This window comes from Scyliorhinus canicula, chromosome 4 (genome assembly GCF_902713615.1).
Source record: "Scyliorhinus canicula chromosome 4, sScyCan1.1, whole genome shotgun sequence".
NCBI classification, from domain to species: domain Eukaryota; kingdom Metazoa; phylum Chordata; class Chondrichthyes; order Carcharhiniformes; family Scyliorhinidae; genus Scyliorhinus; species Scyliorhinus canicula.
The window spans coordinates 206,653,832-206,668,786 of NC_052149.1; the positions used below are offsets into that span (position 1 = coordinate 206,653,832).

General features: G+C 54.5%; 1 protein-coding gene across 3 annotated transcripts in view; it reads left to right on the forward strand.

The window, feature by feature from the left end:
• LOC119965336 (solute carrier family 22 member 5-like) overlaps positions 1-14,955 on the forward strand; it is a 116,017-nt gene that overhangs the window by 39,986 nt on the left and 61,076 nt on the right. For all 3 annotated transcript variants that reach the window (XM_038795959.1, XM_038795960.1, XM_038795961.1), the window contains exon 4: positions 7,698-7,869. In XM_038795959.1, coding sequence (XP_038651887.1) covers positions 7,698-7,869 — 172 coding nt within the window. The remainder of the gene's footprint in view (positions 1-7,697; positions 7,870-14,955) is intronic.

Genomic DNA, 14,955 nt, shown 5'->3' on the forward strand with positions numbered 1-14,955 from the left:
AAGGCCTGTTGTGCCTCGACCGTAAGGGGAAAGTGGATGGACTGAATGAGTGGGCGGGCCTTGTCTGCATAGTTTGGGACCCACTGGGCGTAGTCTGAGAAGAACCCCAGGAAGCGTTTGAGGGCCTTGGGGCAGTGGGGGAGGGAAGCTCCTGTGGTCGGGATCGGGCCCCAGAACTCTGTTCTGGACACATAGCTGAGGATGGCTAAGCGGGTTGTGCTGAACACGCACTTCTCCTTGTTGTAGGTGAGTTGAGGAGAGTGGCGGTGGGAGGAATTTGGCAAGGTTGCCGTCGTGGTCCTGCTGATCATGGCCGCAGGTGGTGACGTTGTCTAGATACGGGAAGGTGGCCCGCAAACCGTACCGGTCGACCATTCGGCCCATCTCCCTTTGGAAGACCGAGACCCCGTTAGTGACGCCGAAGGGAACCCTGAGGAAGTGATAGAGACTACCGTCCGCCTCGAAAGCAGTGTATGGATGGTCCGATTTACAAATGGGGAGCTGGTGGTAGGCGGATTTGAGGTCTATCGTTGAGAAGACCCAGTACTGCGCAATCTGATTGACCATATCAGATATGCATGGGAGGGGGTACGCGTCGAGCTGCGTGTATCGATTGATGGTCGGGCTGTAGTCCTCAACCATTCTGTGTTTCTCCCCAGTTTTAACGACTACCACTTGGGCTCTCCAGGGGCTATTGCTGGCCTCAATGATGTCTTCCCAAAGCAACCGCTGGACTTCGGACCTGATGAAGGTCTTGTCCTGGGTGCTGTACCATCTTCTCCTCGTGGCAACGTGTTTGCAATCTGGAGTTAGATTGGCAAAGAGGGAAGGGGGTCGACATTTAGGGTCGCGAGGCCGCACACAGTGAGGGGTGTTAGTGGCCTGCCGGATTTGAGGGTAAGGCTCTGGAGATTGTACTGGAAGTCCAGGCCTCTTAGTAGTGCAGCGCAGGGATTAGGAAGGATGTAGAGACGGAAGCCGCTGAATTCTATGCCCTGGACCATGAGAGTGACCGTGCAGAACCCCCGGATCACGACGGATTGGGATCCAGAGGCCAGGGAGATTCTTTGATTGGCGGGATGGACTGCGTAGGAGCAGCGCCTTACCGTATCCGGGTGGATGAAGCTTTCGGTGCTCCTGGAGTCCAGCAAGCAAGAGGTCACGTGACCGTTGATTCTCACACTGGTCGAAGCGCCGGTAAGGTTGTGCGGACGAGACTGGTCGATCGTCACTGAGGCGAGCTGCGGTCTGTCGTCGCTGGCGTCAGGAGACCGTGGGTGCCCCAGGCCGTGCAATGATGTCGGTGTCCATGCCCCATGGGGAAGACAGGATGGCGGCACCTGAAGATCCTGCGGGGGACAAAATGGGCCGCACGTTGCGGGAGCTGGACAAGATGGCGGCGCCCACTGGCCGCACGTGGTCTGGGGAGGTGAGGATGGCGGCGCCCACTGGCCACGCGTGGTCCGGGGAGGTGAAGATGGCGGCGCCCACTGGCCGCGCGTGGTCCGGGACAAAGATGGGGCACCCATTGTGAGTAGGTCAGGGGGGAGGGCGCGATAGCGGCGACTACACGGGCCTGGCACACCACGGCAAAGTGCTCCTTTTTGCCACAAGCCTTGCAAATGGCAGTGCAGGCCGGGCAGCTTTGACAGGGGTGCTTCTGCTGGCCGCAGAAGTAACATCGGGGACCCCCGGGGTGCGCGGGTTGGCATGTTGCGCATGCATACTGGCTGGGTGAAGCCCCGGCTGGGGTGGCCGTCTCTGGGGTCCACGACGGAGAGGAGGGGTGGGCCGCGCGGCCGTAGGGTTAGGCCTGAGTATTACGTGAGGCGACCGTCATGGAGAGTGCTCGATTTTTAGTCTCAGCTAGATCGAGCGTGGCCCTTTCTAGCAGTCTTTGGCGTATGAGGTCCGACCCAATCCCCGTTACAAACGCATCGCGCATAAGAAGGTTGGAATGTTCGGTGGCTGTAACGGCCTGACAGTCACAGTCCTGGACGAGTGGGATTAGGACCCGCCAGAAGTCTTCTATGGACTCACCAGGGGGTTGAGAGCGAGTGGTGAGTACGTGCCTGGCGAAGAGTGTGTTCGTTTTCTGTGCGTAGTTTTCGGGGCATCCTGGAAATGCGGAAACACGTTGGAGCTCAATCTTGAGTACAGGATCTGTATCTTCTGAGCCTCCATCGGAGGGGTGGTCGCTGAGTTGATATAGGCCTCGAAGCAAGCTAGCCAGTGATTAAAGTCTTTTTTGGCGTTGCTTGATTGCGGATCCAGCTGCAGGGAACTGGTTTGATTCAGAGGTCCATCTTTTAGAAAATCTTACTGTAATAAATTGATGCACGATCAATTGTACAAAGACTAAGGTTGGATACAACTGTGGCTTTATTGCAGTAAGATGTGTGGCCTCCCACAGCAGCTGGCGGAATGGCTGCTGAATAGAGGACACGCTCCTCCTACTGGGCGGAGCCAGCAGGCAGTGGCGACCGGCGAACCTGTAGTGCAGGCCCTACTTTACATCACCTAATACAGGTGTAACAGTGGTTTACCACACACAGCAGCGTGCGTTGGTTTCAATGGGAAATCTCATTGACAAGCTGCGGGAGGATAGAATCCCGCTGCCAGCGAACGGCACACCGCCAAGAAACACACGGCTGAGGGATCAAAAAATCCCGCCCAGTAAATATCTCAGACCCAATACTGCAACATCAGCTCACTTTCCGGATTCACACAAGATCCCTGCCTCCTAACGATGCTAACCCAGTTTCCCATCGGATTGTCTTAAACTCTTTTTTGAGTTCCAATAAAAGTAAACAAATTAACCATGGAAATTATCAGCCCATTAAAGGAGCACTGTAACAAAACTTGCATTCAAAATATCGTCTTGCACATTTGACTTTGTCTATATATATGTTTTTGGAACCCACCTTTTCATTCACCTGAGGAAGGAGCAGTGCTCCGAAAGCTAGTGATTCGAAACAAACCTGTTGGACTTTAACCTGGTGTTATAAGACTTCTTACTGTGCTCACCCCAGTCCAATGCCAGCATCTCCACAGCATTATTTTTATTGTGCATTCAACTTAATTACTGAAAGTTTTTCGAAATGAACACAAAAGAAAAGGATGGCGTTAATAGTCAGTGAAATAAAATGAGCAAATAACTCACAATCACGCTAATGCTAGACTTGGCTATGCACAGGAACACAAGGTCAAAGGAGCAAGAGTAGGCCATTTGACCCCTTGAGCCTGCTTTGTTATTTAAATAGATTATTTTCCCTCACCGTCATCTTCCCGCATAAACCCCAGATCCGATGATGTTAATTGTATCCAGAAATCTATTGAACTCTGATAAGAGCATTCCGAATGACTGAGACAGCACAGGCATCCGGGTAGCAAATTCCAAAGATTCACCACTCTCTAACTGAAGACTTTCTTCCTCATCTTCATCCAAAATAGCCTACCTCTTGTTCTGAGACTACTTCCCTTAGTTCCAGACCAACAAGTGGACACATCATTTCTGCATCTTTCCTGTTGAGCCCTGTAAGAATTTGTATTTCAATGTGATCTCCTCTCATTCTTTTAAACTCTGGAGGATACAGGCCCAGTCTCCTCAATCTTTCCTTTTGAAACAGTTCCATCATCCCAGCGATTAGTCTTGTGAACCTTCATTGCAGGATCCATCCAAGTCCCACGAGGCGTCCAAGTCAGAAACATGCAGCACGGTAGCACAAGTGGATAGCACTGTGGCTTCACAGCGCCAGGGGTCCCAGGTTCGGTTCCCCACTGGGTCACTGTCTGTGCGGTGTCTGTACGTTCTCCCTGTGACTGCGTGGGTTTCTTCCGGGTGCTCCGGTTTCCTCCCAGTATATTCTTCCTTCGGGAAGAAGACCAAAGCTGCACACAATGGTCGCGTTGCGCTCTTGTTCTAGCCAGGTGCGGCTGGTGAATGCCGGGAGAGGCCCCTCACGGGCTTCCCGGAAGTCTATTAAAAAAATTTGAGTACCTAATTAATTTTTTCCAATTGAGGAGCAATTTAGCGCGGCCAATCCACCCACCCTGCACATCTTTGCATTGTGGGAGCGAAACCTACACAAACACGGGGTGAATATGCAAACTCCACACGGACAGTGACCCAGAGCCGGGATCGATCCTGGGGCCTTGGCGCCGTGAGGCAACAGTGCTAACCACTGCGCCACCGTGCTGCCTTTCCCGGATGTCTTCATGCCTTGCGGGATCCATCCAAGTCCCACGAGGCGTCCAAGTCAGAAACATGCAGCACGGTAGCACAAGTGGATAGCACTGTGGCTTCACAGCGCCAGGGTCCCAGGTTCGGTTCCCCACTGGGTCACTGTCTGTGCGGTGTCTGTACGTTCTCCCTGTGTCTGCGTGGGTTTCTTCCGGGTGCTCCGGTTTCCTCCCACAGTCCAAAGACGTGTAGGCTAGGTGGATTGGACATGCTAAAATTGCCCTTCGTGTCCAAAAAAGGTCAGGATGGGTTATTGTGTTTTGGGGATAGGCTTAAGTGGGTCGGTGCAAACTCAATGGGCCAAATGGCCTCCTTCTGCACTGTATGTTTGATGTTCTATGGCCTATGCCCACAAGGGATGTGACCAAATGGCGGTCGCTGAAGCCAGTTTAAAACTGACTTTGGCAAACTTACCCGGCATCCACCAGCCTCCCCAGTGAGGCTGCAACCAGGCACCGTTCAGTACTTGTCCACACAAATTTGGACCAGGTGAAACGGTACCCAGGCGGTCTCCTGGGTTATTAGTGCCCCTTGGTTGTAAGGGACAATGAAGGGTGTTCTCACTTGGGGGCATATGTTCCTCCCCTTGGAACATATGTAACTTGGCACTGTCCAGTTGGCACCTTGACACTGCGACCCTGTCACTGCCGAGTTGCCCGGATGGCACTGCAAAGCTGGCAGGAGCACTGCCTGGGTGCCAGGGTGACAGGGGCCATGGTAGCACTGCCAAGGGCCAGGGACAGAGGGGGGCCATGACCATGAAAGGAGAGTGGAGGAGGGGCTTGAGGGGTGGGGTGTGCAGGGAAGATAAGTAGGGGCCTCTTTGAGGTTGGGGGGGAGTGATGAGTGGGGTTCTGTCAGGGGTGGGGCCTGAAGAGATGTGACCCCCCAGGGACTCCATCGCAGAGTGTCCTCACTTGGGGGCTGTGGGGTACTGCCCATGAATGTGCAGGGTGACGTTTCCCACAGGTGGGGGGTCTGTGGAACCCACAAGCTTACTTCAAGATTGGGGCACTCTTGCAAAATGGTGGCCGATGTCTTGAGTTCATCTCCCCAGTGTAAGCATAAGCAATTCTGTATGTTAATGTGTTAAGACCTCCAACCAGCAGGTGGAAGTAGAACTACACCACATGATACTGCAACCATGAGGAGTCTAGGTGAGGAGTTGTCGTGAATAGTTGTGTTTTGTATTAGCTCACGTATTCTAGTTGTTTACAGTTTACAGTTCGTTAGCAGTATTAATATCTCCGTGCGTTTCCTCAGGTACTCCGGTTTCCTCCCACAGTCCAAAGATATGCACGTTAGGCGGATTTGCTAAATTGCCCCTTTGTGTCCAAAAGGTTAGGTTGGGTCACGGAGATAGAATGGAGGTGTGGGCATAAATAGGGTGCTCTTTCCAAGAGCCAGTGGAGACTCGATGGGCCTATTGACCTCCTTCTCCACTGTAAATTTATGATTCTATGAATATGTTAGACCTCCAACCAGCAGGTGGCATTAGAACTACACCACATGATACTGCAACCTCGAGGAATCTGGGTGAGGAGTCATCGTGGGTCGTCATGTTTTATATTAGCTCACGTATTCAAGTTGTTAACAGTTTATAGTTTGTTAATAGTATTAGTATTATTTTCTACCCACGTTATTGTAATTGAATAAATCTTAACTAGTCACGAACTAGACGTTCTTTGGTGCACTGACCCAATCACTGCAATGCACTAGAACGTGGAACCCAGTGCTAAAAAATATTCTGTCCGTGATTCTACATCGGCTGAACCCGGAATTGAGAAATCGAGGCAGGCGCCAGTTTCACGCCAAATTGCAATTCTACAATGCCTCGACAGAGATATCAATGCGTTCCAGAATGCATGTACAGTAAACGCCGTTGGCATAACATTAACGGGCCTCACCCGGTATTCTCCATTGGGGCGAATTTCTGATGGCGAGGTTCACTTTTGCTTTTAAAATCATGGCTGCTGAGGGAGAGAGGGGGGGTATGGAAAATGTCCAACATCACCATAGTTTTCTGACAAATGTGCTGCAGGCCGGGAGGCTTCTGCCAGAGCCAGGGGGAGTAGCGGGGGGAGTTGCAGGGTTGGCCAGGAGGTGGCTGTGCAGTCAGGGTGGACGGGCATGGAACACCATTGCCACAGCCTGCAAGGCAACCATGCGCCTGCGCACACTGCTGAATGCCCATTGTGAACCTCGAGTCACAGATCGTATGGGTGTTGCCCAAGGGCACACCCCCAGGTTCCCTTTGGCCCCAGTTGACCCATCAGCAGGATGGCCGCACTCCAGCGCAATCAATGCCATCTTGTTGGCTGGGATGAGTGTGTGTGCGGCTGCAGCTTGTCAGCCACCCGAATGTCAATCACCGACTCAGTGAATCCCGCACCGTTTCTCATTGAATCGATTGTGTTCCATGTGGCACCAGTGCTCGCCCATCCATGGTCTAGATGCGGCGTCAGTTTTGCTCTTGTGAAAATCCGCAAATCCTGCCCCAGCGTCAACACTTAGGATGCGATCCACCTCCCGTGTTGGATCCACCGGCCTTCCCCGAGAGTGCAGCGAGTCTGCACTGGTCCTCTGAAGGAGCACCCTACCTAGGCCCAATCCCCCACTCTATCCGTTTAATCTAACTTGTACATCCCTGGGTACTGAAGGGAAATTTAGCACAGCCAATCCACCTAACCTGCAATTCTTTGGACTGTAGGTGGAAACTGGAGCACCCGGAGGAGGCCCATGCAGACACAGGGGGAAAGTGTCTGGTTTAGCACAGTGAGCTAAACAGCTGGCTTGTAATGCAGAACAATGCCAGCAGCGCGGGTTCAATTCCCGTACCGGCCTCCGTACAGGCGCCGGAAATGGCGACGAGGGGCTTTTCACAGTAACTTCATTGAAGCCTACTTGTGACAATAAGTTCTTATTATTATTAAAGTGCAAACTCCACATGGATAGTCACCCGCGTCCGGAATTGAGCCCGGGCCCCTGGCGCTATGAGGCAGCAGTGCTAAACATTGTGCCACTATGCTGCCCCTCAAAAATACACATTCTCAAAAAAACTCCAGCAGGTTTATCAAACATGATTTCCTTTCCATAAATCCATGCTGACTCTGCCCAATCTCTCCATTATTTTCTCAGTGTCCAATCATCACAGTTTTTGCTACTAATGACAGGCTAACAGGTCTGAGGTTTCCTGTATTCTCCTTTTTCAAAACGTGGGATGACATTTGCTAATTTCCAAACTACAGACACTGTTTCAGAATCTATAGTATTGTACAAGATGACCACCAATATATTCACGATCTCGATAACCACCTCTTTCAACGCCCTGGAATGTAGATCATCAGGGATTTAATCAACTTCTAATTCCATTAATTTCTCCAGAGCTTCTTTTTTGTGAACACTGATTTCTTTCAGATCCTCTATCTGACTATTCTCTATTCTCTTCTTACAGGATCAGAACTCCTTGGGAAATCTATTCGAATTGTATTCTGTACAGCGGGAACTTGTATTTCTTTTGCAATCGGCTACATGACCCTGCCTTTGATTGCATACTTCATACGAAGCTGGCCGATGTTGCTCTTAATCCTGGCTCTCTCTGGGCTCCTGTACGTTCCCTTGTGGTGGTAGGTAGGAATTACAACTTTAACCAATGTCGCCATTAGGTAAGAACCTTTATTGCCTTTAACGTCTGCCATTGATTCCAGAAGGAAATCAATGGGGAAATTGATTCCAGAAGGAAAAGGTTGGGGATCAGCACGGACAGTTTATTAAAGAGGTGTGGTGATGGCTACTTGACAATGGTGGGAGACCGGCAGCCATGTTCTTCATTCCTGAGTGTTGACACTGGGGCAGAATTCGTGGAATTCTATGGCAGCAAAATCGGCTCCGCATCTGGTCCGATTCAACGACCGTTCAGGGGCTCGTACCTGCCCCACGTGGAACAGATTCGATTCCAATGGGAAACGGAGTGGGGTTCGCCGGATTCGCGATTGACACTCAGGAACTGTCAAGGTCCAGCCGTAGGTACACACTTCACTCCCCACACACACCATCCCAGCCAACAAAAGGATGGTGAGGAGAGCGGCACACCGTTTTACGGGCACCGGGCTCGAGACCCTGCTGGACGCCGTGGAGGAGGATGCTAGCCACCGCCGTTCACTGTGCTTGGGCGCAGGTGCTAGAGGCTGTCAACGCCGTCAGCAACACCATCCGACGTGCCAGCAGTGCTTAAGAAACCGCACAACCTCCTCAGGATGGCCAGGGTGAGGACACAGCACCCTCCCTGACACCAATCCTAGTCCCCCTCCCTCCCTCTCACCTAGAGGGCATCCGAACCCTAATCCTTTCCCACATACGGGCACCCATACCAGCCATCATAGCCACGTGCCCTGGTCACCGAAGTCAGCAGTTACCCACACGGACGTGTACCATACACCTGAGACCCAGGACACCCCGGAGCCTGAGTCTGAGAATGACACAGATTTCCCTGCACAACTACCTCTCCAACACCTCCACCATTCCAGAGACACTCACCTCGGTTGGGCACTTCAATGAAGAGGTTCCTGGGGCACTATCTGGTGTGCAGCACACACATGCTCCAGTACAACAGGTGGAGGTAGGACCAGGGGCTAGCTGCGATCCAGACGGGGTTCAGGCTCCTGGAACGGACAGTCCCATCGATAGTGGGGATGCAGTCACAGAGCCAGGGACTACATGAGAGGTTGTCGGCGAGCAGCCAGTACCTACAGGCGCAGGTGAAAGAGACCAACCACGTGCAGCAGCAGGAGGTGGTGCTGACCATGAATGCACCCAGATTAACACTGTACAGGTGGCATTCATGGTGGAGGCCTTGGGTGGGAGTTTTGACTATGGATTAGCAGGAGGAAGTGCCAGCCATGCGTGCCACCCAGCCAACCTCTCACAGGCAGCCATGTCCAGAGCCACCTGGATATTGCAGTGGTGCTCCTGAGTGTGGCCCAGTCACAGCAGGGCATGGCTGGGAATGTCGGCGGCATTGCCCAGGCACTGGCGGACGTGGCGCAGAAAGAGGGAAATGGCCCAGTCCCAGATGGAAATGGCTTAGTCACTGGTTGATTTGGCACAGATCCAGAAGGTGGTGGCACAGTTGCAATGTGATGTGGCGCAGTCCCAGACAGAGGTGGTCCCCTTCCATGGCAGCGAGCGTGCAGACTCTGCTCAAGGCCAGAATGGGCCTCCAGGACTGGCAGCACTTGATGGCTGATGTGTTGGCCGCTCTGGATCCGTGAAGCAGACATAGGCCACCAAACTGAAGATGGTTCAACACTATTATATTAACTCTGATAAAATGCTAGACATACTATTACTGGGGGTTTACACGATGCTAGATTAACTAGAGACCTGTGCCTGTCCAAACCAGTTGAATCACTCAGCACGTGGTGAGAGTCTATACTGTAACTGATAAGCTCTTGTGCTTCTGAGTGGCAGCATCCTGAATGATGAGCGGGAAAAGTGGTGCCCTCTGTCTTTATAGTGCGTGTGTTCTAACTGGTGATTGGCTGCGGTGTTTGTACATGTTGATTGGTCCTAGTGTATGTCCATCAGTGTGTGTGTCTGCACCATGATATACTGGTGTATATTATGACAATGGCGGGGGAGCCTCAGGGCTTTGTTCTGCTCATACCTCCGCCTGGGGGCCATTGGGCACCCTGAGGAAGGAGGAAGTGATGGGGCCCATGCCGGTGACTCCTGCAGGGGAGGTGCCGGAACACCGCAGCACCTCAGACACCGCCTCCACCCCCCCCCCCCCCCCCCCCCCACTGTCCCTGTTGCATCTGGTGGGCAGTGAGCAGAACAAGAGGTGGCACTATGCCACCTGGAACACCCGAGCAGCAGCTGGCCCATGAAGGCCCAGTCGCCCCAGAAGATGGCCTTGTCACAGGGGAGGAGTCACAACAGGCTGCCTCTACTCCTGAAGTACCATCTGGGGGTCCAGCTAGACGTAGAATTGGGCTCGTATGATCAAAAAAGTAGACACCAGTTAAGTTGGCACAGGTGCAGAACATGTTTTAGTGCCAGGGCACGAATCTGTATAAATGTGTTCACATTAAACACCTGTGCACAATGTTACTACTTGCCTCGGTCCTCTGTCAGAAGGGGTGACAGGTGGGCTGCTCTGAGCTGGCTGCAGAGGGGACACCGGGGGGGGAGGGGAATGGATAGAAGCTTGGGAAAGGCTTGGCTCAGGGACCGCAGTTCAGCCCGTGCTCACGGCTCTGTCCAGGCCCCATGTTCTGCCGATCCTCCTCGCGGATGAGGCCTGGCTTTCATCCTCCAGCACTGCGTGATGCTGTGGAGGACGCAGCAGACCACCACGATGCGAACGATCCTCCCAGCACCATACTGAAGGGCCCCTCCAGAGCGATCCAAGCACCTGAACCGCACCTTCAGGATGCCGAAGTACCGCTCGATCACGGACCTGGTGGCTGCATGAATAAGTCTCCATGTCGGTCTGTGACCTCCGGATGGGTGTCATCAGCCATGATCACTGTAGATAACCTGTGTTGCCCCGGAGCTAACCCTCCAGCTGGGGGTGTGCCTCTCAGAGAGGCTGGGAACCATCTAGTGTGCCAGGATGAAGGCCTCCTGCATAATGCCCGGGTACAGGTCCAGACGTGCATGATGCACAGCTCATAGCCGCGCACCAGCTGCATGCTCAGCGAGTGGAACCCCTTTCGGCTTGTGAAGGTCACCTGTCATCTGCAGGTGCTTGTTGGGCGACATGCATCCCATCGATCATCCCCAGGACCTGAAGCATCTTGGCAATGCCAGGCATCCTGGTCAGCCATATTGAAATGCATATATTGTGCCGACTAGGCATACAGGGATTCCATGATGGCGCGGATGCACCTGGGCACCGGGCTCTGTGAGATTCCGGACAGTTCCCCACTCGACGTCTGGAAGCACCCTGTGGCGTAAAGGTTCAGGGTGACCACCATCTTGCGGGCCGCCGAGAGAGGGTATCCTCCCCCATTCCGCTGCTGTGCCAGGTGCGCCATGATCTGGCAGATATGTTGCACTGTCCCCCTGCTCAGCCAGACTTTTCGAAGGCATGCCTGGATCGGCAGGTCCTCGAATGACATGCGCTGACGGTACACACGAGGCCTCATGCGGCGCCTCCTTTGCACCTCCTCCTCCTCGGCCCGTTGGGTGGTGTGGTGATCTCTACCACTGTATATATATGTGTGTGCTTGCATTAGGGGATGTATGACAGCACCTGTATTACAGGTTTGCTGGTAAGCCCCTGCCGGCAACTCCGCCCCCAGGGAGCAGTATAAATATTCATAAGTTTCCCTGAGATGCCATTCTATAGCTGCAGCCGGAGGAAAAGCATCTCACTGTAATAAAGCCTCTCTTGTACATTATCGAGTCTTTTGTGTGCAATTGTTAGCGCCACACATGGCTGGTTTCAATTCTCAGTGGCTTCCTCCTGTTCTTCTGGGGCAGGCTTCGTTGCTGCAGCTTCTTCCTCCTCGAGCAGCTCCAGCTCACACAGCCGCAGTGCATCCCCCAGGGCTGCAACGACTAGGATGAATTGCTGGTTGAACACCTTGTCCCCTGCATGTCCCCACCACCCTCGCCATCCCAGCACTCCTGGCCTCATCAGTGCCTAGCGCCGTGGGGGTCCCTGTCCCTGGCGCCCGTCCCTGCTGCAGGAGTAGCAATGGCTGGTGCTGCCCTTGCCAGTGGTACACTCCGTAGCCCCCACTCTGTGTCTTATGTAGCACCTATTCTGGACGTTGCCCTTGGGTGGGCCACGTGATGCCCCGCTGGTGGGTGGTGGCAGATTGAGGGGGGTTGGGTGCTATGGCAGAGGTTGGGGTGCGGGATGGTGATGTGGGGCTGGGGTGCGGGGGTGGTGGTGTGGGGCTGAAGTGCGGGGGTGGTGGTGTGGGGCTGGAGTGCGGGGGTGGGGTGCAGGGGTGGTGGTGTGGGGCTGGAGTGCGGGGGTGGGATGTAGGGGTGGTGGTGTGGGGCTGGAGTGCGGGGGTGGTGGTGTGGGGCTCGGGTGCGGGGGTGGTGATGTGGGGCTTGGGTGCGGGGTTGGTGGGGTGCAGCGTGGGGGTGGGGTGCGGTGGTGGGGTGGGGTGGAGTGTAGGGCTGTGGTGCGGGGGTGGTGATGTGGGGCTGGGGTGCAGTGTCAGGACCGTCAGCCCACGGTCGCGCCTCTCCGTTTTCTATTCTCTCCCTCATCAGCCATGGTGTCTGTTCCCCATTTTTAAAAGCACAAGTGGACCTTGCTGTCGGTAATTAGCCCCAGTGGAGGCAGAGAATCGAGGAGGATCCGGAGAATACTGGGTCAGGCTCGCTGGATTCCCCGGTCGCCGACGCTGAAATTGTGTTCGCCGATCAGTTGGAGAATTCCCGTTCCTGGCCGAACTTTTGCTCTGACCCCTTCAAAGTGGCGTACTCTCTGAGTACACCATGCCACATACCGACGGCCTCAGGGCATTGCCTGATGCCCGCTTCCCCCAATGCTCCGCCCCCGACCGGCCCCGAGTTCCCGATGGCATGGGTCTCTCATGGTCTCATCCAACGGGAACTCAGCATGGCGGCTGCGGACTCAGTCCAATGCTGCCACAGTCGGGGAGGACCCATCTACGGGCAGGGGGGAACTTTATTCGGGTCTGAGGACACTGCGGGAGGTGGTCCGGGGCGCACAGGTCGGCCAAAGGTGGCGACTATTTCGGGCCCGGGTCTGCCACCGGCCGGCGCGGCCGCTGCAGGCCGCCACCGTGCTCATGCGTGGCCATGGATCCGCAATTCTCCAGGCTGTATTGGCAGCTTGAGCTGCAGGCATGCTAGCCCCCAGCAAACCGGGAAATCGGTGGCCGTTTCACGCCATTTTGTCTGGCATAGTAAACCACCGTTCCCACTCCAGCGTGGGGACATAGCCCCAGAATCGGAGAATCCAGTCCATGATATGCAAATGGAGATTACTGCGCCTGCGGAGTGGAATGCATTGACGCCGCAGTCGAGGCATCAGAGAATTGTGATTTGATGTGAAACTGGCACTGGCCACGAGAAATGATTCTCTGCTGAAACGCATTTCCTGATGCTCGGTGCAGGATGTTCGGTGTGGGTAATTTTCATCATCACTGTTGAGGAAGTAACATTGGAATCAATCGCCAGCTGATTTCAATACCCACTCAATTTTACCAGATCCCAATGGGTTTAAAATCAAATGGATTATACAATGGGCAGGTGATGTGCTCTGTCAGAAATACATTCTGAAAGCATGATTCTGAGGCAGACAGAAGTCTGTCAACGGTCTGCTGAAATAGACTTCAGTTGTGATAATCACACCTCAGAACTTCAACAAGCAGAAAATTTGTTCCTTAAATCCTATAAAACACTGAGGGCCGGATCCAATGGCAAAGTTTCAAAGTGTCATTTTGGCAGGATTTGCTGGGAATTTCTGAGCCTGCGAGGTCCCCACCCCTATCTAACCACACAGTCAATATTTTGGGCCCTGGGGAGTAAGGGGGAGGCGGGGTCTGACAGAGTTGAGGGGGGTGAGGATTGAGAGGAGGGTGAGGAGTGTGTGGGTTAGGGGTTTCACGGGTGAGGGGGTATGGGTTGAGGGCGGTAAGGGGTGAAGGGTATGGGTTGAGGGCGGTGGGGGGTGAGGGGGTATGGGTTGAGGGCGGTAAGGGGTGAGGGGGCATGGGTTGAGGGCGGTAAGGGGTGAGGGAGTATGGGTTGAGGGCAGTGAGGGGGTATGGGTTGAGGGCGGTGAGGGGGTGAGGGTGTATGGGTTGAGGGCGGTAAGGGGTGAGGGGGTATGGGTTGAGGGCAGTAAGGGGTGAGGGGGTATGGGTTGAGGGCAGTGTGGGGGTATGGGTTGAGGGCGGTGAGGGGGTGAGGAGGGTGTGGGTTAGGGGTTTCAGGGGTGAGGGGGTGAGGAGGGTGTGGGGGGGATCCACATACATGTCATGGAGATCTGCTACTAAGCGGGGTCTCACTTCCTTGGCCGCCGCTGAACTCCATCTCAGTGACCTCCCTTTCGTCCATGCTGCCGATTATGTCCAGTGCACTCTGACTGACACCACGGGTGGGATTCTTCAATAATGGGGCTATGTCCCCACGCCAGCGTGAAAACCGGCATTAACCACTCCGTCGTCAACAAGAGGGAGGAATTCTCCCCTTTCTAGGGGGCTAGGTTGTCGCCGGAGTGGTTCCCGCAGCTCCAGCAGGCGCCGAACGGCCCGCGCAAGTTTGCGCATGTGCGAAACAGCCACCGTATTTCCGCACATGTGTGGGGGTTCCCTTCTTCACGCCGGCCCCCAGGCAATATGGCAGAGACAGGTGTGGAGTAAAGTAGGCCCCCAATAAAACAGCCCGGCCGCCGATCGGTAGGCCCCGATCGTGTGCCAGGCCATCGTGGGGAACCTCCCCAGGGTCAGATCCCCCCCCCCCCCCCCATGACGGCCCCCATACACTTACCTTCCTGGTCCCGCCATACGCGAGGTGAGTAATCCACGCCAGCGGGACTGGGCCACTCGGCCCATCGGGGCCCGAGAATCGCCGGGGGGGGGGGGGGCCTCGTGGGGCTGTTAACGGCCCCCGGACAGGCACAGCAGGAATTCCGGCGACGCCCGAAAAACAGCACCGGAGAATAGGGAAGCCGGTGTTGGGGCCGTGGGGCTGGATTCGCGCCTCCCCCGGGG